The sequence below is a fragment of the Rhamphochromis sp. 'chilingali' genome (genome assembly GCF_963969265.1).
Source record: "Rhamphochromis sp. 'chilingali' genome assembly, chromosome: 8".
Classification (NCBI taxonomy): Eukaryota; Metazoa; Chordata; class Actinopteri; order Cichliformes; family Cichlidae; genus Rhamphochromis; species Rhamphochromis sp. 'chilingali'.
The window spans coordinates 16114362-16140412 of record NC_137935.1 but is presented as its reverse complement, the minus strand read 5'-3'; the positions used below and the strand labels follow the sequence as shown (position 1 = coordinate 16140412).

At 41.8% G+C, this 26051-nt stretch overlaps 2 protein-coding genes across 2 annotated transcripts in view; both read left to right on the top strand.

Annotated features, from left to right (window-relative positions):
• Positions 1 to 21175, top strand: part of ppm1lb (protein phosphatase, Mg2+/Mn2+ dependent, 1Lb) — a 60796-nt gene extending 39621 nt beyond the window's left edge. Inside the window, exons 2-4 of the mRNA XM_080889241.1 lie at positions 8658 to 8874; positions 16774 to 16935; positions 19022 to 21175. Of these exons, the coding sequence (XP_080745367.1) occupies positions 8658 to 8874; positions 16774 to 16935; positions 19022 to 19362 (720 nt within the window). The 3' untranslated portion in view covers positions 19363 to 21175. The remainder of the gene's footprint in view (positions 1 to 8657; positions 8875 to 16773; positions 16936 to 19021) is intronic.
• A 1236-nt stretch (positions 21176 to 22411) lies between these two features.
• LOC308401102 (ADP-ribosylation factor 6-like) lies at positions 22412 to 25088 on the top strand. The gene is made up of 2 exons (XM_080889163.1): positions 22412 to 22876; positions 23459 to 25088. The coding sequence occupies exons 1-2, from the start codon at positions 22562 to 22564 to the stop codon at positions 23765 to 23767; spliced, it is 624 nt and encodes a 207-aa protein (XP_080745289.1). The 5' UTR covers positions 22412 to 22561; the 3' UTR covers positions 23768 to 25088.
• Positions 25089 to 26051: the final 963 nt, after the last annotated feature.

The window sequence follows — 26051 nt, the reverse complement described above, 5'->3', positions numbered from 1 at the left end:
GAAACAGAAACCTTCCTTTTCTCACTATCTACTATAGAAATTTATGGGGGGATTTTTGCGGGTTCACAGTTTAAAAAACAAACAAACAAACAAAGGGACATATTCATATTCTCTTTCTTTTTTTTAAATTAAAGGGCAGCCTAGGTATTGTTGTTGAAATATTACACATTTAAGTCTTACAATTTAAGCCCACCATTTCCACCAGTTTGGCGAAAAAACTGAGAGCTGTTGAAATTGCACTTCTTTTTCTAATACAAAGATGTCTCAGGGATTAAGTGTAGTTAAACTTCTTTACACTGATGGAGTGGAAAGAGGAGTTTCACTTGGCTGGCCCACTCAAGATCAAAGTGGGCTGCATGTGCCCCACAGTGTAAAATGATTTTGACATGCCTGCTGTATAGAGAAGATGAAGGTAGCTTCAGGGTCTAAAACTTGAAGTCAATGTGGAACCACAGGGTGACTCGTGTGGTTGCAAAAAGAAGTCTGATTGTATAGAAATCTTTGAAAAAGCAGCTCTTGACTCCCTTAACTCTTTCCTCGTAAGTTTATGATTTTATTCACTAGTGTCATGCTCACCTCCAGAAGAGCTAAAAATGAGGATAAACTGGGGTTTTCTTTTAGAATGAGCATACCATGACCTTCATAAGAGTCCTCTTTGGTTTCTCAGCCTGATCCACCTCTTTTTGATGACATCTGGCGTTGAAACACCAAGATGCCCACATGCCTAAAGGCTGAGCTCGAAGCTTCCAAACTAGACTTTATGAGCCAGTGGGTAATGTCACGATGGCTGTGTACATCTTTAATAAATAGCCTATGAGTAGATTCAAGTGTATGATTTAGTTTTATTTAATTTTAGTCTTGCCAAACACATCTAAGCTCACGTCTGAGCATAAAGCCTTAACGTTAGTGCATTAAAGTGCAGAAAAACAGGCTTATAAATAGCAAACCACAAAGTCCATTTAACAGCTTCTGCTTGTATCACACGGGAGTTTATCAGAGCACTTAGGAACTTTGTCTTGACTGAGCTCCAAAAAGCTCCTAAATGGATCTTGCAGTGAAATTGTTTTCCTGTTTCAACTTTTCAAATGATGACTCTGTGCAAGTACAAAAGAGCTTCTTTTTTTGTTACAGAGACAATGTCATACCAAACTAACACACACTCACATCCTACAGTATACTTGGCAAACCTTCAGCACATACAAAGCTCTGGTGTGCAGTCATGAAATTAGACCTTCATGCTCATGCTCTTCTAGACCCTGTGGACCGACTGAGCTCCGCAATGTCATTCTGAGGAGAAACATGCTACACCTCTGCAGTGGACACACACGGTCCCACTCAGCAACAAGCCCTCCTTTCTCCCTTTAATTAAATCCTTTGAATTATTCATTGATTTACGCTAAACATAAGTTATATCCTTTGCAGTGTCCATAGAACTAGATTGATGAACATTATATAGTCATTGCTTACTATAGTCAGATTGGACCTTTGATCACTGTCGTTATCTCCTCTATGACATGTTTTATGACTGTAATTTAAAAAGATTCAAATTGGAAATAAAAACAACAAAGGAAAATATTCTGGATCCCTTTTTCCAGACTTTTTTTAGTTCCCGCTGCTTTTGCTTTTATTATACCACTTTGATGGTTTTCTGTCACTTATCACAGGTTCCGTATTAAAGCTGGAGTCTCCCATGCTCCCCCTCTTCCTTGCTCTCTTTCTCTCCCCTCTCTTTAATGATGTGCTTGAGTGATGCTAATGAATGGTTCTCACACTGCTCCTCAGCCTCTCCCCCTTCATCCCCTTTCTTCTTCTTCTTCTCTCCATCTGCCTACTTGATCTGTCAGAAAAAGATTTCTCTTCTTGGGTTATGAATCTCCCTCAGGGTGATTCTACAGGAAAACTCTGATGACTTCCCTCATTTTTGGGCAGCCTCGTGATATAATGGATGGAAGGTCTGACTATTTCTGGTGGACTGTGCATCGGAGAGGCTCACTGTTGCAGTCAGCAGGGAGTGTTTGGGTAACAGGGTGGATGATGCGCAGTGTGTAGGTGGCCCTGCTGACACATGAAGGTGTGTTTGTGTATAGACGTATAGCTTTGTGCTCTCTTGATGCACAAAGCAGAAGGAGAGCCGTGTGTGATGCTCTGCACCACCATGACTGATGTCGGGACTCACAGTTATAATGATCATTTTTAGCAGTGCAAAAATTCTATCTGGACCCATTTATTAACAAATCAATACTTTCATTCAGAGACTGTTTTATTTATCAAATACTGAAGTTCATTATCAGGCGAAAACATTTTTAGCAACTTTGACTGACGAGGACCCAACATTGGCTCCTCGTCATAGACCTCAGGCTCGACGTTGGCCAACGGCGACAGGTGAGAACCAACACCGATGAGAAGATCAAGTGGTGGCGTGCGCCCAAATGCAAGCGGAACCTCGCGGTGGCGCTGGGTGCAACCGCTCTTGACATTGACCCAAACCAGCCAGTGGAGGCCACCTGGAACAATATAGCCGACCAAATCCGAGAAGCAGCAACCAGCGTCCTGGGGAAGAGCAAGCCAGGAAAGCGCTTTATTGACAAGCAAATATGGTGGTGGAACCCAGAAGTCCAAATTTCCATGAAAGAGAAGAAGTCCGCGCTGAAAAAGTGGCACCAGTCCAGACACGACAAGGACTACAAACGGCACAAGATCCTGAAGGTGAAAGCGAAGAAAGCGGTGGCAAAGGCGGCGCATTACGACCAGCTGTACCACGACCTTGCTACCCCTGGAGGAGCGAACAAAATTTATCGTCTGGTCAACAGCCGGCATCGCTCCACACAGGCCATCGTCAGGTGTAACACGTCAAAAAGACACTTTACCCTACTTGCCTACTGGTGTTGGCCAGAGGGGCCGATGGCGCAATATGGCAGCCTCGCTTCTGTCGGTCTGCCCCAGGGCAGCTGTGGCTACAACCGTAGCTTGCCTCCACCAGTGTGTGAATGAATAGTGGCATTGTAAAGCGCTTTGGGTGCCTTGAAAAGCGCTATATAAATCCAATCCATTATTAAAGATTCGAATCAGCAAGTCCTGCGCGACCCGCCCGCCATCCTCAATCGCTGGAGCGAGCAACCAAGAATTTCCACACCCCCCAATCCTCAGCGCCGCACCCGTCCATGGCCCAGAACCACCGAATACACCAGCAGAGGTCAAAGATGCCATAAAGAAAATGAAGAATGGGAAAGCACCTGGCCCAGACAATATCCCTGCTGAAGCCTGGAAGCTCCTTGGTTTGCGGGGCGCGCTGCCCTCAACACACTATTCAATGCTATCACCCAGGAAGGCAAACCCCCAACGGCCTGGAGCACCAGAATCACAGTCCCAATCTGGAAAGCCAAAGGCAACGTGGCTGACTGCACCAACTACCACCCAATACGCCTCCTGTGCCATGCTATGAAGATCTTTGAGCGGATCCTGGATGCCCGCCTAAGGCAAATCTCCACCATCACGGCAAACCAGTGCGGTTTTGTCAAGGGGTCTGGCACTACTGACGCCATTCATGCTGCAAGGCTGCTTGTGGAGAAACACCGGGAGAAGAAATCGACAGTCCACATGGCCTTCCTTGACCTGGAGAAGGCGTTCGACAGAGTACCACACGATCTTATTTGGCATGCCCTACGTTCTCATGGAGCCCAGAAGCTTATGTCAACTGGATCAAACTATTATACACAAACATCACCAGCGTCGTCAGGTGCCCTGTGAGGGTGCTACCCTTCACTATCAATGTAGGTGTACACCAAGGCTCGGCACTTTTGCCTCTTCTGTTTATACTATGCATGGACACCGTGACCGCTGATCTCCAACAACCTCACCCATGGTCACTCTTATATGCTGACGACGTATTCCTAGTGGATCAATCTAGAAGTGAGCTGCAACAGCACACACAACAATGGAAGACGCGCCTGGCCGATCATGGTTTGAGACTCAACATCAAGAAGACAGAGTACATGGAAGCTGGCCCCCAAACTGATGGCACCATTAACACGACAACCTGAAGAAGCCCGACCAATTCAAGTACTTGGGATCGATGATCGGTGGCGATGGGGATATCCTTCCAGACGTGCGAGGAAGGGTCGAATGCCAGACCATCTCAAGGTGAAGATTTACAAGACTGTAATCCGCCCAGTTGCCCTGTATGGATCGGAGTGTTGGCCAGCCACCGCCGAGCACGAACAGGCCCTGCACACGATGGAAATGCGAATGCTCAGGTGGTATTTCTCAGAGGAAGCAATTCAGTTGAGATTTCTGGTCATCTCTCAACATGAGCATCATCATCTGATCGATCTTTAATGAATTCCTGCTTTAAGAAAGGTAAAAGGGGATTGCAACAAATATAATTTTAATCTCAAACTCCTTAAAGTGTGTTTAAATAGAACAAATAAAACAACATGAATATATACAAAGTACAATACTGTTCCCTTAAAAGTAAATGCTGCCCAAGGCAGCTCACTCTCCATTCAGAGCCATTTTCAGCAAAAATGCACATCAATCAGTTCATTTAGCTGTAGGATCAAGGAAAATACACAAGGAAACACATCTCAGTGCACACATGCCAAAAGATTTAGCAGTTCAGCGACATGAGTCACATAGCTTTAAATAATGCACAATTAAAAATTATAATTTTACTGATCATGAGTGTTTTCTATCTGAAACAGGCCTTTATACCACTTGTTCATTCACTTTTTCATAAACTCATCTTCATCACCTCCCACTTTTAGTTTCTAATTTTCTCATAATTTTAGTTCTTGCCCTCTCTCTCTCTCTCTCTCTCTCTCTCTCTCTCTCTCTCTCTCTCTCTCTCTCTCTCTCTCTCTCTCTCTCTCTCTCAGCTATGAAAACAACCTCAGATAGCCAGCTCTGTTTACTTCATTTATTCTGGCTCCACCCTCTTATTTTTTTTTTTAGCCCTCCCTGCATTCCTTCTGTGCTCTTATGCTGTTTGCTGTTCTCATTCTTAATTTTGTTCCCTTGTGTTTTGTTATTCTTGATTCTTGTCTTTTTTATTCTGTTCCAGTAGTCTCTATCCTCACCCTGCTCTACACCCATCCAACCTTTTCTCCCTTTATCCACTAAGCTGGCATCAGATGTGCCATTGTGGATCAGATAATCAAGTCTTGGCTTCCCTGCACGCACTGACTGGTGCATGTGCACATGCAGTTAAATAGTTAAAAGGAATGTAGCTGGAGAAACGGTTTGTGGCCCCAGTGCTTTGTTAAGGACTGACAGACAAACAATTAAACTGCACACTAATTGACTTAGCGTAACCCAAGCTGACAAAAGACTTCCTGTTCTATGTTTGACCTTTGAACTCGGTTTGTGACTCCTACCCCCTTCATGCTAGCCACGGGATGAGAATATGTCATCAGGGATTGTTCTCAGAAAAGATTCATGGTGATTTTGGAATGAACCTCACTTTGGGAGTAGAGCAAAGTGACTGTGGGAAATGGAAAATGAAAGACAGATTCATGCACATCCACACATGAATAACAGTGTTTTGGTTTCATTGGAGAAGATAGGGGTGGATTGACAGAGCTTGCAGAGCAAAGCTTCAACTATGCTGACAAGATATAACAAGAGAGGAGTGGAAGAATTGTTTTCATGTGTGGAGAAAAAGCAGAGGAGGCAGTGTTATCTAAGTCCTTGAAAGCAATTTCCCAGAGCAGAATGAGATATAGATGGAGAGTGAAAGAGAGGGAGGTATGGATAGAAGAGAGAGCTAAATGGGGACAGTGTATGAGCACTCGAGACATCAGGTTCATCTGAGCTTCTCTGTCATACGACCTCTAATCATTATATCCAATGCCTGGAAATTGCAATCCTTTTCCCTCGTTCTGTTTTCTTAATTGACTGCTCTTCAATCACCGCAAGTGTTAGGAGGGGAAACCACATGAAATATGAGCTTTATGAATCTGGGATCATGCAGACCAGAAGCAAGTTAGCAGTATATTATCTGACATTTGTACCTCATGACCTTGGCTTGGCCTGCTTTCTCTGAAGCCCGGGCCTGAGGAGGCAGGCATTATTTGCTCTGGACCTGCGATGGGAATCTGTACAGAATCTGTTGATGTCCTTAGAGTAAAATAGATAGTGGTGAGGATAAAGTTTCTCTAGCTCAGCTCAATCCCACAGCATTAGCCTGTGTACACTTGATTGGCGGTGCACTTTTCTTTCTTTATCTCTGTTTATCTGTGATTTATCTGCTTCAGCAAAACCGAAAGAACAAGCGGGTTACTGCTAGTCCAGCCTGCCAAAGTCACCGTGTACTTATCTGTACTTACTGCACTTGCAATTCTGTCTCCAAAATAGGAAAAGTTTTTGGAACATGTTGGGAAATCAGCTTACCGTATTTCCCGGACTACAAAGCGCACCTGTATATTAGCCGCACAAGCTAAAATCAGGGGAAAATCCTGTTTTGTACATACATTAGCCGCACCTGACCAAAAGCCGCAGGTGTTTCAATGTTGACTTATCATATGTAAGAGAATATGCACAAAGGGAATTGTCAGGAAAGAGATGGCTGTTTGGAGACATCACTTTTATTAATATTTTGAAAAACAAGTTATGGGTACATATTTGCATAACTTTTTAGGTATATGTACAAGTAGCGGTAATTACAAGGGGGCGATCGTGGCTCAAGAGTTGGGAGTTCGCCTTGTAATCGGAAGGTTGCCGGTTCGAGCCCCGGCTTGGACAGTCTCGGTCGTTGTGTCCTTGGGCAAGACACTTCACCCGTTGCCTACTGGTGGTGGTCAGAGGGCCCGGTGGCGCCAGTGTCCGGCAGCCTCGCCTCTGTCAGTGCGCCCCAGGGTGGCTGTGGCTACATTGTAGCTTGCCATCACCAGTGTGTGAATGTGTGTGTGAATGGGTGGATGACAGGTTGTGTAAAGCGCTTTGGGGTCCTTAGGGACTAGAAAGCGCTATACAAATACAGGCCATTTACCATTTACAAGTACGAAACATGTACTGTGCTTCATAAATGAGTAACAAATGTAGTACATAACAATAACCTACAGCACACCAGAAAAATAGATTCGGACTACCTTTTAGGCTCAGGTGCAGTGACACGGCTTTAACAAGAAGAAAAGTCAGTCATTCCCACCATCTTCCCCAGTGTCGGATATGAACAGGTTCAGGATGGCTTCGTCATCCACTCTCAGCTCCTTTCCTTCGTTGTCACTTTCAAAACCAAAGAAATCCTCGTTGTCAGTGTCAGAGTCGAACACCCTCAGAAGGGCCGTGGCGGTGTCCTCCTCTCCATCATGCAGCAGTCCAGCCCTTTGAAATCCGTTGGTGATCATGGATGTTTTCACACTTTTCCACGCTGTCAGAATCCACCGGTGGAGTTGAGCATAACTTGCTTTTCGCAAGTTTATGGCCGCTTGTCATCCACGCCTCCCGCTGAACGTGTAGCGCTACTTTGAAGTTTGTTTTTCGCGCTACTTGTACGGCACTATGTTGCCTGGCGGATGGACATGTGACCAACATACTACTCTTGAACCCCGATGTGTGTCCGATCACATGCCCTTCCGCCAGGCAACGTAGTGCCGTACAATAGCGGAACAAATAAAACAAATCGTCTTACGATATGACAAAAATCATGGACAATCCATAGAAAAGCCGCACCTGACTAAAAGCCGCAGGGTTCAAAGCTTGTGCAAAAAGTAGCGGCTTATAGCCCGACAATTACGGTATTTACTTTATTGCTGGTAAGGCAGCTTTAAATCTTAACATGATGACTAAACTCTGGGGAGCTGCTGGCAAAAAATAGTTCCACCATGTATCACTCCACATGGCCTCAACATCTTGTTTTTACATTCTGGGTTTTGTAAGGATTTAACAAATAAAAGATGCTAATCTGTGAGTGTTAGATGTGCCAGTTGGCAGTTTTGGGATATTTTCCACTGAGGTATGCTAGCGTTTCTCCACCTTGTCTGATCCCCCAACTGTGAATAACTCTGCTTCTTGTTCCTGGGTTCTGAGTTCATGCAAACAAATGCATATGTTAGATTTATTGGCCAACCTAAACTGAATACACAGAAGAAGTTATGGCACTCAGAAAAAAAAGGATTCTCTACCCTCAATAAACACGAAGCCTTAATTTTGTGCAAAGTGCAACTAAAATATACAAAGTCAAAGATTTATTTATTCAAATAATTAATCAGTGAGGAAAATGTGCTTAAAATAAACTGAATGTATACCAGTCTAGTAAATTTGATTTGTTACAATGATTACATTGTAACGCATGTAACAAAATTACATGGAAAATGTATATGCAAATAAATTAAAGTCACCATTTTGGGCAGGATTTATTGTGTGGCTGGTTGCTTGTTTGATTTTCCTAAACCTTAAGTGTATATATATCCTCAGAACTGAGAAGCTGCCTTTAGTGCTGAAAAATGATAAATCACCTCTGCTCATTATAACCCTTAAGTATTCCATGCATTTGAAAATGGAGACCTACGCATCCTATGCTTCTGCTTAAACATAACCAATTAAAAGAAAAGCACCCTCATCAACATGTCAGAATTTATTCTCTTCTAGCACCAAATTTTTTTTTTTTTTTATCTGCAGTCATCTAATTCTACTTGTCTCCCTCTGCTCTCCATTATCAGGCTGCTGCTGAGTTTGCTAAGACCCACCTGCCAGAGGCTCTGCGCCAGCAGCTACTGACCTATGAACGGGAGAAAGAGCGAGACAGGGAAAAAGACAAGGAGAAAGATGAAAAAAGGGAGAGGATAAGCCTCTCCTACCCCTCCATCCTGGAGCAGCAGATACTGACGCTGGACAGAGAAATACTGGAAAAGCTCTCTGCCGCTTACAACGAAGCAGGTGCGTATTTGCCCGTTCACGTAACTTCACACATGATACGTTCTGCAAATATGCCAACTTTCTGCCCTTTTTTGTTGTTGTTGTTTAGATGCTACATTTGTTCAGTAGCTAGCAACTATCAAAATACACGCATACAGTATTTCCGCCTACACGTGCAACCACAAAACTAAAGAGCATACAGATAGCGCAAGATGGAAGCAAAAGGTGTTTTGCTGCAGTGTCCCCTGTAATGCTGCACACAAATTATTTTCTTCTCCACTATTTCATTTGACGGTTGTTGAATAGTGACTGTCAGCACCCCAAGGCCTTGCTTATTCAGCTGTTTAAATACAAGTTGATCTTCACAAGGCTTGTAGTAATTATCTCGGGAGGCATGCAAGGAGAGAGTGGTAATGCAAGAGAGAGAGATGGATAGAAAGAGGTAGGAAAAGGCTCAGAGGAGTGGATTCATGTGTTGGAAGTGTGTTTTCTTTTGTTTTTTTTATTTATTGGTTAAAGCTATACAGTATAGGGAAATGGAAGCTCAGAATCACAGGCAGAATAAAACGAGAACAACAAATACAAAACAGAAAGACACACAAAGGGTCGATGGCAAAGTCCAATCTAAGTGCAGCTAAACAACCTCAGGAAAGAGGAGGAGAAGGAGGAGAACGATGTGGACATATTCATGAACATGAGTGATTTTGTTTGAGTTTCATAGCAAGTCTTCCTTCTGTGCTGCCTTTATTGGATTATTGAACACAAAGTCAAGAGAGTTTAAATATGGATCGTAAGATTATTTCCTGGTCTCACTGCAGTGACTTTCTGCAACCTCAACAATTCAGCATTTCTGTGGGAAGGTCAGTTTTCCTTCCAGTGCCCCGGTTAAAGTGAAGGTGAGAGAGTAAATGCAGGAGGAAGGAGTCTCGAGTAGGTCTTTATTTACAGAATCTGTCTTCAGAGTTGTAACTGCAAAGTTTTGTTTGTATGGACGATTTTCTTCAAGTGCAGTTAATTGCAAAGTTACTGAAAGCAGCTGTAAAGAACTCACATGGGGCAAGAAGAAAAAAAAAAAGCACGTGGCCTTCATTAATAATTGTAAACATGCATCACAGTTCAAGGGCCGAGCCTGTCACTTGTAATAGACCTGTGAGGTCAGCTGTCACTTGAGACGTGCTCTTTTGAAGTGGGTTTTGGGGGGGTTTTGTTTTTCTGCACATTTTTGGGGGTGGTGATCATCATGTTGCCGTGTTCTCAGGTCTTCGGTTATTTTAGCGATGCGGTGACTACATACAGTTTCACCGCCGCCTGCTGCAATGCTGATTCAGACAGATCTGCCTTCCAGATGCAGCTGAATTACCTGCTTTTGTTTCCGCAATTAAAGCAAAATCCATTTAAACGGTAATCAAGGCCGAGCAGACAAAGCAATTAATGCGTGCGTAGCTAATACACACACTCCATACTCGCCAACCTTCTGTGATGTAAACAGGTGAATTTTTCATCATTTCAACACCTCCGGCACCCACACCTGTGTAACATGCATGTTAACTGTAAGCCCTAGACATGCTGTGGAATATGAAATATAATCCTTTATTTTATGGCGAGTTTACTCTTTCTGTAACGAGCAGGAATGAAGGTCAAATCTGTGAAAAATTAGTTATAGCACATGGGAATTCTCTCATTCAACCGATGACATGAGGGTAAAGAGAAAGCATAGAGGCTAAATGAAAACCTGCATCAACAGTGACATGTGAATCACATCTAAGGTGGCGAGGCGGTCACGGGTATGAAAGAGCCCCTGAGAAAGCCTCACATCCTTCTGTGAATGCTTGACATGTGACAAAGGATGTTAACGAGGTCAATTAAAAACAGAGTTGGAGCCACCTGCTCTTCGATGCTTTATCCTCCACCTCCTTTGCTGCCTCTCCATCTGGAGATAATCATCGGCTTTCTGATCTGTCACTCCCAAAAGGGGCCAAAAGTAAATCTCCTCTCCTGATCCCGCTGCCTTCTTCTGTTCTTAAGTGGACCTGTTGCATTGAGTTTTAAAGATACTTTCCACACATCCATCTGCTCGTATCTTTTTCTTATGCCCCATCCTTCTTTTTGGACAGCACAGCAAGACAGACTGACATGATGCTTCTAGATAAACTTGCAATCTCCATTACAATAAATGGGCTCCTGTGTTGTCTAGTTCAGGGATTGAATTTGCTGTGGCATTTGTTGTGGCTTTCTTGCAGGTGTCTCGGGGGAATCTGCTGATCAGGTAATTGTGCATTCTTGTCCTTGTATCTGATTCCACAATCGCATCGTTTAGGGCGCGCAGCTCCCTGCTTTCTGTAGTAATCGGGGGGCCTAAATTGAGCTAGCAGGGGAGGGAGTGAGGCAGAATAGAGATACACACTCTCAATTCAGCTCCCCGTCCCCAGGACAACAGCGTATCAGATTTATCCCCCTGTTCATTCATCCCTGTGTTGTTTATCAGCGAACACAAGCGCCTCAAAGAAAGATAAGGAAGATGGGACTTTGATGCAGTGCCCAGGAGCTTAGAGTCTATTATGGAAACAGTCTCCTTAATGCTGTATGGTATTCTGCTTGTACCAATCTTTATGTGGCTGGGTGACATGTCTGCATGCAACAACAGAAAAATGGACTGTTTTGCTTTCGTCCAATAATCTGCAGTCAGCAGAGGCCACGCTGACCCGTTAGCCATGTCATCTTAAAAAAAAAAAAAAAAAAGGCGTCTGTCTATTCTATTAAACAACTATTTAGGTTGGGAATGTAAGATTTAAATTTGTGCAGAAATATTACGTGCACCATAGTCTGTCTCCAGGAAGATGAAAATATGTATAACAAAAACAAATTAACTTTTTTGCACAGCAGAAATTAAACATTCATGTACCAACCTCACCCTACACGGCATCATTTTGTTCACATCCTCTCCGGTTTCTGACCTCTAAGAGACACTGTAAGGGTTCCCGGAGGTCACCGGTCTTTATTCATTTTCATCTTCAAATCTCTCAAGAATGAAGCTCCACTTAGTGAGGCACTACTCGTTGTGTTTTTGCTCTCATGCGTATGTTTTTGTGTTTCTTTATTGCCATTAATCATTTAATTTTAGTATGTTCTGTGTGCCACATATTCCCCTTCAGGCAAATATTTGTTTATACCAAATGTGTTCGGTGCAGTTTTTTTTAAACCTACAGTGCGTGTGGAACGAGGCTGTGTAAACTGTGGCAGATCCAGTCCTTTTTTTCTTTTCTTTTTCATAATAATGCCAGTTACATATATAAAGTGAGGTCAGTTGCTTTTTCATTAGATCATTCTGAAAGTTTTTAAATTAAATGTATTTATTTGCAATAACAAAAAGTCAAATAAGCGTGTCATATTTAAGGTTGTCAAACCTAGGCCGTAACCTGACGTGCACCTCCCCAGAAATCTAACTACACATCACCATCGATAGAGACCACCCAGGCTTAAATGCAGTAATTTGCTCAAATTTACTCAGTTGATCAAAGTGGAATGGTTTGAAAAGATCATTTGAGCTACGGTGTCATGATCAAAATCTGACCATGAACTCGGTCTGCTACCACCTAATACTACAGCTAGAGTGGTTGTTGAAGTTGTTCGAAAATGTCGGCTCTTATAAATTATTTTTGATCATAATCGGACAAAACTCAGCCTCCTGACTGTGTCTGTGCTGCTACTTAAACAGAAACAGTTACAGCTGACAAAGTATGACTGATGGCTGTTGTTACTTTAAAACGCACTTTAACTAAATGTTTGTTCAAACAAAGTCAGCTTGCAGCAGTTTGTTTCAAACTCTGCAGCCACTTTGTTTATGGGGCAGAAGAAGAAACAGTTTGAATTTTGGTGCCAGTAACTATGAAGGCCAGCAGGGTGTTATGATCCCAACTAATCACTGTGAAGGCGCTTTCGAGCATGTCATCAATGTCATCAATGCCTACCCTGTGACCTGAAACTGATGGATATTTGGTGGCTGCACATCAGTCTGTAGTGTTTAAAGCATGGAGAACATTATTTCTGGGATTAGGTAAATAAAGTGAGAATAGGACACAGCAAAGATTAAAACCTTTTTCCAGTATAAGGTTTTATAAATGTTCAGGCTAGAGAAAAGTAGTTTACACTGGTTGCTGTGACATCAGCTTTTTTTGGCCAACAATATCTTTTATTGAATAATTGCCCAGTGTGAAGTAGTCAGACTCGAACGCCAAGGAAGGTGGTAGGGAAGTGAGCAATTTATTTACAGTGAATTTAATTTCATGAAGACTGAAAAGAAAAACAAAGTAAGTATGAACAAATGACTTAATCTGTAACATAATAAAATATAAAGAAACGTGACTGAGTATTTGCCTTAATTTGCAGAATGTTTGATTTGCCGGCAACAAAACGCTTACACAAACAAACCCGGGAAAAAAATGGAGAGCATTGCAACTGCTACTCCACTTTGTCACAACCAGTCACAGCATTATATATCTGTATAAAGAGGAAAAACAAACAAAAATCCTTATGTGAATGGATTATTTATAGGGTATTAGATATTCAGATGTTACCAACATCGAAGTCAGAACAATTCTCTCTAGATAACTTAAGAGAGGGCCCTAAGGGCTCTGAAAGGCCTGATAAAATTAGTGGCTTTTTTCAACTGGCAGTGTTGAAGCTGAGGTAGAATACCATCCCTTCATTTTAAAAAGTCAACTTTTTGCAAATGAGCCTCAGAGCATGCCATCATATAAGCCCTCTCTTCATGCTTCCAGTCTCTTTACAGCAGATTCAGAGGAATCCTCCAGTAATACGTGATGTAATTTAGGAGCAGACCTCAAGCATTCCTCTTTCTGTTGTGGTCAAAGGGAGGAATAGATTATGACTGATCAGTTTGTAAGTATTTAAAAACAGACTGAATGGTAGGAAAAGCTGTAACATCAGCTTAACACTGAAGAAAGCTAGTATCGAACACGTTTGATGGGCTCCAACGTCAGACATACGTCACAGTTGCACCTCCGTTGTCCTGAACTCACCATGGAGACTTTTTAAAGTAGCTGCTGCCCACTGCAGGACTGTACAACCTTTGGATAGATTGAAAAAAGATTGTAAGCTTGTTGTGCGTGCGTGCGCGTGTGTGTGTGCGTGTGTGTGTGTGAGGAATTCGCTCTCACCTTAGAATTCAGGTTTTAAGTCTTTGCAAGATTGATGTTATTTCTAAAAGACTTGTTAAGGTCTGTAAGGCCTCGGGGCGTTAAGCTTTTTATTTTTTCTGCACCCTCTTGTTTGTGGGAAGGGAAAAGAAACTGGAAGATTAATTATATTAAAGGTTAACTCTACCAACATTCAGGTCTCGAGGTCTACTACACAAGTTGTATAAAGATCAATTAATGAGTGCAGCATTAGAGAGAAGGCTTTGCTGGCTTCTACTCATTTCTGCTGGACGCGAAACTGAAGTTTGGGCAGATAAATTGCGTGGAGGGTAAGGTGGCCACTGGGTTTTGACCAAGAAAGGAGAGCATTTTCCTCCCCTTACCCTCAACTTCTTCCTGTTGAGAGGGTGTTTTTCCTTCCCACTGTCGCCAAAGTGCTTGCTCGATCATGGGGATTTTCACTGTGTTTTTGCAAGGTTTTTACCTTACAAAATAAAGCGGCTTGAGGCGAATGCTGTTTTGATTTGGAGCTATGTAAATAACATTGAAGTGAATTGAATACCTCTGTTTGTGCTGTTTATATTAAGCATGCATTCCAGCTTTAGGGGAGGAACGTTAAAGCAGATTAAGGTTTGACTTTGACAACCAAACTCCCTGAACTAGACTAACTAGAATAGATATGGTCATAGCCCAGTTAAATCAAATCTTCTGCTACTCTCCTATTTTGCCAAGAACGAGAGAGTGGAGAAATGATAGGTTGGTTCGGCTTTGCACACTAAAGCCAAAGCTAAATCTTACACAGGGCTCCAGAAAGGCTGGGACTGACCCCGAGGAAGCTGCTGTAGTTATTTAGGGGTGAAAAAAAATGAATGGAATGAAAATAAAAACCTGAGACGGTCTGAGAGGCGTGATATGCAAATCCAGAGTGTTGCTCTGACTTTATAAAGCAGGTCGAAATGATCCACATTCTAAAAATAATATACTGCTCTAAATGTTAACAGTTCAAGTCCAAGGAAGTAAGGCAGGATGGCAGCTCTTAAGGGATAAAATTACTGTGGATGTGCTAATGGGCAGGTAGTGTTTTTAGAAAGGCTTTGAAGAAGACCGCGAGGTAGGGCGAGCGCGATGGTGGCAGTCCTGACCCCACATTTTTCACCTAAATGCCAAGCAGGTTGGCTAAGTGCATAAATCCATTCGGGTGCTGTGGATACACTTAGACTGAACTCTCCAGATGTATTTGAGAGCATAAATAGAGCCCGTCAGAGTTTGCTAACTGAAAGAGTGAATTAGTGCAGTGTTGCAAATTGAAGTGAGAGACTAACTGGGGTTAAGATGTTAATGGTATTGGAGTGTTGAAGGTGTGCCTGGCCAAGCTAAGCCCATAATTAGCATGAGCACAGGGTGCATATGGGCCATGGTGCCATTTTAATAGGGAATGCTGAATGTGTGCACTGAGAGGCTGGGCTAATTGGGGAAGGGTGTGCTAGGAAGGCACCTCAGTCCATTATCTCTATCACCATGGGAACTAGATAAGGATAATTAGCTGGACAGCATGGCACAGTGCAGTGACAGCTATAGGCACAAGGATTAGGGATGCATAACATGGTGAAACTAATAGAAATAGATTTTTCACAAGGTCTGTGAGATTTACAATTAAGCGGCATCAATTTTCACTTCACTTCACTTCAGACTAGTTACTTTCCGCCTCTAGTTTCACCCCAAATCTTTCCTCAAAGGGGAATAATAAAATCACTGTCCTGCTGAGGAATTGTCTCTGTCCTCCAGCTCTATGCCCATCTCACACTTGTTTTATTTCATCTGCATCATGCACTGCAGCCTTTTCTTTACCGTTTCACTGCTCACCAAGCGACTGCGTCAGGTCTGGGACAGAATAACTGCAAACTGATGGAAGAAGCCTTCATGGAGAAGAGATTTATTCCATTGGGTTCAATGAGAAACAGCTGAAACATACATTTTCAGTCAGCATCGGCACAAATATGTGAAACTTAAAAGAAAAGTTTGAAATGTTAGTAGGTCATCCACATACTTGTAGTGGCATTTAAACCTGCTTAGTTTTTAGCCCTTTTTTGTCTCCTTTGGCATTTTTCTACCCTAAAATCCTGACTGTGACTTGACTCTACCCCCTCTCTCGCTGTCCGGGTGGTCCAGAACTTTCTTTTCCCTCTTTCCTGTGTCCCTCTCTCTCTGTCCACTTTTGTCTTCGCTCGGTGTGAGCAGATGGCCAAACAGGCAGATCTGTTCTTTCTCTACAGGACTTTGGATCTCATACAATAGGCCTCAGATCCTGAGTACATACACTGTTCTGCCTGGCTGGGAAGCTAAACAAAGAGAGGAAGGAGAAAAAGAGTGGAAGAAAGAGAAGTTGCGTCAAAGAGCGTTTGAATTGTTTGCACGTGGCTTCAGGACGGACGTGCGTGTCTTGGAAGAGCGCTGTGTTTTTATACTGTACTGTAAAACATTGTGTGTCTGTCACTGGATCAAGTTTTCAATCACACATACTAAGGTTTAAGAATTGGGGATATAATGAGCTGACATAAATTTATCAGCTGTCACATTGTTTTTAATAAACACTGATTAATAACAGCATGGTATTTTTGAACCACATGAATGCTGTTTTTCCATCACTCTGGTAAAGACAGAAATATCTCAGCAGCTGTTTGATGGACTGCTATGAAATTCATGTCCAGCTACCGTGATTATCATCTCCTTGCTTCTCCTCTACCCTTCCCCTCCTCTGTTTCAGGAACTACATGTCTGGTGGCCCTGCTGTCTGATAAGGAGCTGACAGTGGCTAATGTTGGAGACTCACGCGGAGTTCTTTGCGATAAAGACGGCAATGCCATTCCTCTATCGCACGACCACAAACCTTACCAGCTCAAGGAGCGTAAGAGGATCAAGAAGGCCGGTGAGAAAATGGGCTGCGATCCAGACCCATACGCAGTTCTCATTATATTCAGAGCAACAGAAAAGACTTCAGTTAAAACTTGAGGGAGCATCCAAACTCACATTGTTGCTATGAAAGCATGAAATGAGTCTTCTTATGATCAAAGCTAAAAGCCATTGCACAGTCCTCCCCCCTCATACATCTCAGTCTCAGGCTGACATCGAAACCTACTGACTGATAACACTATCTGCTTCTAAAGCAGCATGTTATCAAAACCAGCCAGACGGTGTTCAGTGTTTAAGGTGTAATCGTAGGCGCAATTCTCCCTCCAACCCAATCTGCATACTCTCTGCGTGAGGAGTGTTTGATGGCAAATTTCCAGATTAGTCAGTGTGATCGGCAGAAGGATAGCCCACTATCGCCATCTAGTGGTCCAATTTGGTACTGAAGATGAAAGATTTTGTTGACTGATAAGAGAAGCATGTTTTCAGTGGAGAAATTTCATACAGTTTTTTAGCAGCCTTTAGTGAGAAGTGCACCCAAAGCTTCAATCATAAACTGTGATGTGCAGAATGACTGTTGTACTGATCTCTTCTGAAGAGCCTTTACTCCAACACCAGCCTTAAAACGCCAGCACTCTCCTGAGGAGAGCTGATGATCTCTTTGCATTATGGAGCATCTGGCTGAGTAAATTTATGGTCTGATAATAGAAAAGTAAATTTATGTGAATGCTGTAAACCTTGCCTGTGCATTGTCGATGTAAAAGCCCAACAAGGGACAAGGGCAGGAAATTAGCAACAATTATAAACTGTAAACTGTTTAATGCTCTGCACTGGAACTACGTCAAACTGCACTGTCACTTTTAAATGAAAACATAGAAATAAAAATATTTTTAACTCCTCAATAATAAATCAAGTACCGAACAGCAAATTCACATTTAAGATTTAAGACTAATTTATTTAAAAAAATACAAAACACAGTAAATCAGAGGCCTTTTCCCCTAAAATTTGCACACTAATAATAAAATATGTTTACATTTATATTAAAGCTTTATAATAATATTAATTAGGTATATTCTTAACAGTCTGTGCTGTTCTGTGGAAAAGTCTTGAACTTGTCCTCATTCCTTTATATTGTGCTGGGAAATGATAACCAATTTGTATTTAATCATAAACTTAAACCTTGCTGGGATTTTTACATTTTTATTAACAAAAAAAGGACGGAGACTGCACCAAGAGACAAAAAAGATAAAAGACTGAGACTAGAGAAGAAAAAAAACGGGCGAATTTTTTCTATTATAACATCAACAACAAAAAGAAAAGATGTAATAAAGCTTCATGAGCCAAACAAGCTCATTTAGCGGCTGAATTATCCATAAATGGTCCACAGTGAGTTTGGTGCCTCCTGAGGGTTAGTGTAACATGCTGTCAGCAGCAATGATGCTAAAATACTGAAATTAATGGGGAAAAAACACAATTCATGGGCTATTTGAATACAAATATAACGATAAATGCCTGAAGATGCATTTACAAGCTTAACTTTTAATACCTCACAGAAGCTGAAGAATCAGTGGCTGCTAAAGCGAGGACAGAGAGACCAAGTCCTCTGCTTTTTCTGGGAATTTTTGCAGGAATTTTGGACCTTTTTTATTAGTCAGAGTTACACAATTAGATTTTTTTTATAGCCATGGCCTGAACTTTTAACCTCAGTACTTTTTAACATCCTGCATATGGCCTTGCTCACTGCAAATTCGGAAGTCTTCATGGCCTAGTATCCAGTAATTTCCAGTATAATTCCCTGTCTGCATATCTGTGGAAGCCATAGTGGACTCACAGCTGTACATGCAGGATGTGAAATGAATTTAAATGTTTCTAACAAAAACAGTGCTGCACTGGGTCAGTGGCAAAGAGCCATGTTTGCGTTTTGATGTCATTTCTTAGTTGATGAAACATCCTGTCATTTAATCTGTCAGAATATTTTACATTTTAATGGTTAAGTAGCTATACAGCTATACACGTGTGTCTCCTCCCACCTTTGTTTTTGTAATTTCTGTCTTATTATCCTGGTTTCTTACATTTTTTCTAATATCCTACCCACGCATCCTCAGGCGGTTTCATCAGTTTCAATGGCTCGTGGCGCGTCCAGGGCATCCTGGCCATGTCCCGCTCTCTGGGCGATTACCCTCTGAAAAACCTCAACGTGGTCATTCCCGATCCCGACGTCATGTCCTTTGACCTGAACAAGCTGCAGCCCGAGTTCATGATCCTGGCGTCGGACGGCCTGTGGGACACCTTCAGCAACGAGGAGGCGGTTCGCTTCATCAGGGAACGACTGGACGAGCCGCACTTTGGCGCCAAGAGCATCGTCCTTCAGTCCTTCTACCGCGGTTGCCCTGACAACATCACCGTCATGGTGGTCAAGTTCAAAGGCAAGGCCAGCGAAAAGTAGACCGCACGTCTTCTGCGCACAGTATCTATTTTGTGTCTGAATATAAATAAGAATATACTTAAGATGAAATAAGCGCTTTTTGAGCGAGAACTATTTCTATCACACATATTTACAGCAGTTTGTCCCTCAGTGCATCCAACCCCCACCCCGTCATGCCCCCCTCGCCTGCTTTACTTTGCGATAAAAGTGACCCAATAAAAATGTCCTTCATTTAGTCTTAGCCATATCTCTGAGGCACCGTAAAGCGAGCTGGATCACTGTTATGCAAATAATCTGATTAAGCTTTGTGCAGCTGTGGGTGCGGCTATGATCCTGTGTGTGTGTGTGTGTGTGTGTGTGTGTGTGTGTGTGTGTGTGTGTGTGTGTGTGTGTGTGTGTGTGTGTGTGTGTGTGTGTGTGTGTGTGTGTGTGTGAGAGAGAGGTGACAGTCATTGATGTCTCTTTGTGATGAACTTGCACACATGTCTGACACTAACATCTGATTCGTTGCCCCATTGTAATGTCCCTTTTAAATGACAGCATGATGTTTCCAGTAATTTCCAAACTATGTCTTTCCCTCACTGTCTGTGACCTCCAAATTCTTTCTTCCACCTTGTCTGTGTTTATCGATTAAGAAATCTGTTGTTCAGCACGGTGGCGGGTTTTCTACACGACCAACACAAATGAAAACACGTTACTGCTCATACTGTACAGCAATAGCACTTACCACTTTGTTACATCACACTTGCTGGATGTGGGGAAACCTTCATGTTTTGGCTTGAGTTGCCCCGTTTTCTAATGTGTCTTTAATTAAAACGATCGCTAAGAGTTTCTGTTCCACCGAAGCGTTTCACCCTCACGTTTGACCTCTCCTGCTTTTTTCTGGCCCAACTCATCAGGATGTGTAACTACTAATAATGTAATAACTGTTGGATAATATTGTAGCTTGTAAAAGTGTAATTAAATGTTTGGAGTAACAACAAAGTAACATCTCATTATGACTAACTGCTAAGTTTTAATTCAAAAAGGTTAATGTGTTATCTCATATAATAGCTGACCGCTAACCTGGAGAGGTATGAAGAAGGTAAACGGTTCTATCATAATAATAAATGGCAGTTTTAAGCATTATGTTATGTAGGATTTTATATTACACCCTTTAAAAGACTTATTTCACAGATATTGACATCCCCTTCCTTTATGTGACTTTTGTTACATCATCATTTATTACAATCTACCTGATGAACTTAAACCGACAGCATACAGTTATGTTTTCATCTTTTCACAGCGTCTCATCTCACTAAGGCAAAAGTCGTGGATCTGAATCGCATCGCTTTTGATTTACTCTGAATTTAATCTTAACGAGCCTTTGAATGAGATCAGTTATCGTTGCCTTATTTTCTAGCTGTTCATATCCTGTTATCGAGTCCGCTGCCAACACGACTTCTCGGTTTTTTGATGTAACGCAGTCGACCACACGGCGCACAGTGCACGACCTCAGCGTCATCCCTCCTTAAATCAAATGTGGAAAAGCAATGATGAAAACATGTCTCCGAGAGACAAATTGTAAGATGAATGTACATACTGTCCTCGTGTATCACTCCTCCAATGTTTAACGCAGCGGGGCGCCTGTTACCTGAGCTGTTTCACTTCAGAGATATATACCCAATGAAACTGTCTGTGCTTTTTTCAGTTCACATTTTTCCTCTAACGTATGTTACGGGATGTTTGTGTGGCATTTGTACTTGTTTTTGTTGGATTTCATAAACTGTAAAAAAGAGAAAATTCAGAAATTTTAAGGTGTAAATCACAAAGGTAAGATTAAAACGATAAAAGATCGCATCATTATTGTGTGTGGAGTTTTTTATTTTAATGTATTCTGTACAGATGTAGGTTACAGTACTGTGCAAAAGTCTTGAACCACCTCTTATTTCTTTGTAAAAATAAATGAGAAACAGCAGCACCGGGTTAAATGCAGACCATATCTGGTGAGGCTTCAGTGAAGCGTAGCTGGATCGACTTACAGATCAGATGATTCTCTCAGTTCCTGTTTCAGGTCTTTGCTTATTTTTTTTCTGTTTCTTAAGGACAGATACTGTTCATCTGCTACAGTTTTTATTAGACCTGCCACTTCTTTTGCCCTCCGCTTGTCCTGTTTCCTCAGATTTTTTTTTTTTTTTTAAGATCTCTTTGGAAGATCTTCAGAAAACCTGGAGAACTGTTGCTGAAGGCCACTTTAAAAAATGACAAGAAAGTCTGGGTCCCTGGATGAATTTCAAATAAATGAGGTGTACTATCAACACTCATCATACTAAAATGTGATCAAATTCTATTTTGTGCCTTATTTTCATTATTTAAAAAGAAGCTGTGGCAAAATCAACTGATGATCTCTGACTTTTCAAAGTTTTAGATTTGAGTCTGTTTATTCCACCTGCTGGAGGATATCTGAAGATGTTAATTAACATAAGTTGCCATTTGTGGTTTTGTTAGCGCGGGTCAGTTCATTCTGCTGCTGACATTATAAACAAGTCCACAGTTGATTACACCAATTAAACCTGACAGCCAGATAAAAGGTCTGTAAAGAGCTGCAACAAACAGTGACATGAAACCTAAAATGCAGTCAGGAGATCCAATAATAAGTATCCAGAATCACTGGTAATTAAATATGACAAGTAAATTGTGTAGTTAATCCTTTTTGTATTCACTAATAAAAACAGGACTCTGTTTAATTAGATGCAAATGTATTTGAGATTAATGTTACATTTTGAGATTGGCTCAGAGGCTTCTGGAAGCTGCACTTTGACCAAACACGTTAGACAGAATTTGCCCATCTGCTACGGCTATCAAACTTTAGCTGTGATGTCACTGGTATGAGGCCAGCAGTGACCAGCCAGCCAGGAGGTAACACAATCTTCCCCGTTGTGCCAAACATGGACTTCCTTGCTGCTGGTGTGTATGATGATCCGGGGCAGGTGTGATGTGACTCCACTGACTGTGCTTTGGTAACCAGAGAACTGCATGCTGCCCCACTCAGCTGCACCGTCAGTTCACATATAAATAGCTTTACTGAAAGCTACGCAAGGCCAGAAGGAATCTGGACACAACAGAGGGGAGGGATTACTCGTTCTTCATAAGACAGCAGACACACTGAGTGCACTCAGCGTAGTTTACACAGTTGCACAAAGAGAGAAAGCTCCACAGACACGGACTGCATTCTTAGGACATGGGTATTCACGGATCCAAGTATCAGAAACAAGCACAAGTCCTGATGCTGGGCCTGGATGGATCAGGAAAGACCACGCTGCTTTACAAGCTGAAGTACAACGAGAGTGTGGTGACAGTGCCCACTGTGGGTTTCAATGTGGAGACACTGGAGACGGACAGGAGCAGCCCGGCACTGATTGTGTGGGACGTCGGGGGCCAGAAAAAGATGAGGCCCCACTGGAGGCATCACTATACCGACACAGCTGGAGTGGTGTTTGTGGTGGATAGCAGGGACCTGAAACGGTTGGACGAGGCCCGCAAGGAACTCCATCGGGTAAATAAACCAACGAATATTTTATTGTTGAGCATGCACCTTCACTGTGCAGGCTTTGATGCTACAAATCTGTTTCCAAAACTGCCTTCGAAAGGGGAAATGTTGAAAGCATGTAGGGTATTTATGAGCAGGGATTTGTGGCACTGCAACTAGTTTCGAATCTAGCAACTCAAGAAACTTCAAGGCACTGTATTTAAACTTCTGAGGTCATTTGAAGGCATTGTTTTTGTGGACAAAACAATAAAACATGCAAATTAATCTTACAGGTGCTTTATTTTGTGTTCCTGTTTATATCTTTAATAAATTATCTATCACGCATTATAATGTAGTTGTAGGAGGGTGGTTTTTAATGTGTTCATATGTTAAAGGTATTAAGAGGTCATTAGGATTATCAGTTTAAAGTCTTCACAAAAAACCTTCTAATTGTTGATAAATGCATAATAAATGCCAAGATATTCTTCTATTTTTAATTTTAATGTGTTGTAAACCATATAGTTATAGTAAACCTGGAAGCAAGCACAAAACTCAGGCTTTTCTAAAAAGTTTGTAGTGCCGGCCCTCACTGTGTTCTCTGCTTACCAGATTCTGAGGTACGAGAGTCTCAGGGAGGTTCCTCTCTTGGTCCTCGCCAACAAACAGGACCTACCCGGAGCTCTGAGCCCAGAGGAGCTTTGCCTGAAACTTCATTTGAGAAAAGTGTGCGAAGGCAGGGCCTGGTACATCCAGCCGTGCTCGGCCACAACTGGGATGGGACTCGAGGAAGGTTTCAGGAGGATAGTGTATCTCATGAAGACCCCACTGAAACGGACTCAAGAGGACATTAAGGTGAAGATGAGGTCTAAAGGCTTCAGTGTCACGGCTATGAAACAATCCTTGCTCTGCGGCAGCTGATGGATGAAGACTTTCTTTAGTTTTATTCATGCGCCGTGCAGGATTTCCCCCTGCCTGCCTCTGCAACACATCACTGAACGGCCTGAGTCACAGACAGAGTGCAATAGTCAGAGATAAGAATGTGTATCACACTGAGGGCAGAGTGTCCTCAGACTGTGACTGCAGACCACTAGTATTCTGTGAAAAATCTTGGATTAGCAGATTATGGGAAAACAGTCTCAAGATGTCATAGGCAAATATTTAGCCTGATAATACGTAAAAAAGCTGATAGCGGTTGGTGGTTGTGCAAGTTTTCTCGCCTCAGCTGTGCACTTAACTTGTTTATCTTTTAATCTGTTATTTGTGTTATTGTTATTGTCACAATATTACAATATTCAGAGTTAGTGGTAGATTATCTTCAGGGACACAAATGTGAATACAAATCATATCTACTGTATATCTAAGGTTTGAATTGTGTATTTTCATTTGTCCTGTATTTTTTTCTAATTAAATAAAAGTATTTGAATCAGGCAGGTTTGTGGAAAAGTGGTACTGCAGTACTGCAAAATGAGCATGTTAGGGTAGCCAATGACAGCAGGAATAGCCTCCTTGGTTTTGCCTTTCAGGATGTGTTCACAACAAGTTTTTTTGTTAATTGTAATTTGTTCAAACTTGTTGCATTCAGGGAATGTAAAAATAATTGAAATGATTGAAATGAAATTCTCCAAAGCTTCCTCCTCCTAGTTTACACGTCAAAGGCAAACAGATGCTCCGTGTTACCTCATGGACTAATCCTCGCCCTCCCTCTCTCGGTTGCTCATAGAGCCTCAGGGTGCTGGTCTTTGGGTGGAGATCTCTGTGAGTTTTTATGTCTTGACATCAGTGACATCTCTGTCCTGGGTCAGAGCTGGGTGTTGAAGGACTGATAGCTTGGATCTTATTCCTACCGTTGAGCTGGCTTTTCAGTGCTTGTCTTAACTTCTGGAGTTATTCCTGATCTTTATCATGGCTCCAGTCGGCCTGTGGGCCTGATTTGACCACACTTATCCAGACCAAGTGACAGTATTTAACCCTCTAAAGCCTCTTCTATAATATTTGATTCATGTTTTTTGGGAGTTTTTGAGGATTCTTCAACATCAGTATGACATTTCCCCCCTGAAAAGGTCAAATAAATTGCACAACACATTTTTAAGCAAGAAAACAAACAAACAAACAAACAAAATAAACAAAAAACAACATTTAAAAAATTACAAATTAAAAGACATTTATACAAATTAATATTAAAATTTAGACTTTTTTTAGTTGTCAGAAGTTTCAATAAACGTTTCATTTTCAAAAACAATCTCAATTTTCTGGCAATTATTTTGTGGTTTGGGCTTTGAATGATAAAGTCCAGACTTTATTCAGTTTGAGGTGCTTGTGCGTGACCCTAAACACGCCATTTATAGTCAAAGTGGTCAAATGTGGTTGAATTAAAACAATTCTGCAAAGAAGTGGGGGCCAAAATTCCTCCACAGTGATGTGAAACACTCACTGCCAGTTATCACAAACACTTGAGTGCAGTTCTTGGTGCCAAAGGTGGCATTCCTCAATAAAAGAAATCATCATTTTAAAACTGCATTTTGTATTTACTCAGGTTATGTTTAACTAATATTAAAATTGTTTGATGATCTGAAACATGGGTATTACTTTACAGCAAGAAGGTCGTGGGTTTGAATCCTGCCTGTGGCTTCCACCCACAGTCCAAAGCCATGCATGTAGGGTTGGTGATTTTAAACTGACTGTAGGTGTTAATGTGAGTGTTTCTCTGTCCAGTGTGTACCCTGCCTCTCATAACCCTGAATTCATGACCCTATACCAGTTAAGCAGAAGAAAATGGACGATCTGAAACATGTAAGTGTGCCAAATACTTTTTCACAGTACAGACAGGAGAAACTCCCCTTTAACTTTAAGTTTAATGTAAGATTAACTACATATTTAATCCCCTGAGACCTTAATTATAAGAAAAGCAACTACAATTTCAGTAACACGTCTCAGGTTTTCTACATAACAAAGAAGTGCTGCTGTAGTAACAGAAAAATCTGTCAGCACGACACTTTGGGCTTAAATTGTAACAAATTAATGTGTAAAATTATGAGAAAAGTTCTGATATCTCGTTTCCAGAGTATTTTGTAATTTAAAAATTACGTCTTTGTAAATGTGTATCCATCCATTCATTCATCAACATTTCTTTAATACATATAGTAAAAAAAGCTGATCTATTACTCAGTTACTTTGGCATAGTATAATTGGCCTCGAGGAGGTC

What these genes read in the sequence shown, in the direction of transcription:
- LOC308401102 (XM_080889163.1), top strand. Translation starts at nt 22,562, where the DNA reads ATGGGTATTCACGGATCCAAGTATCAGAAACAAGCACAAGTCCTGATG. An exon ending in CCCGCAAGGAACTCCATCGG is followed by an intron (nt 22,877 to 23,458) that starts GTAAATAAACCA and finishes TCTGCTTACCAG; the next exon opens with ATTCTGAGGTACGAGAGTCT.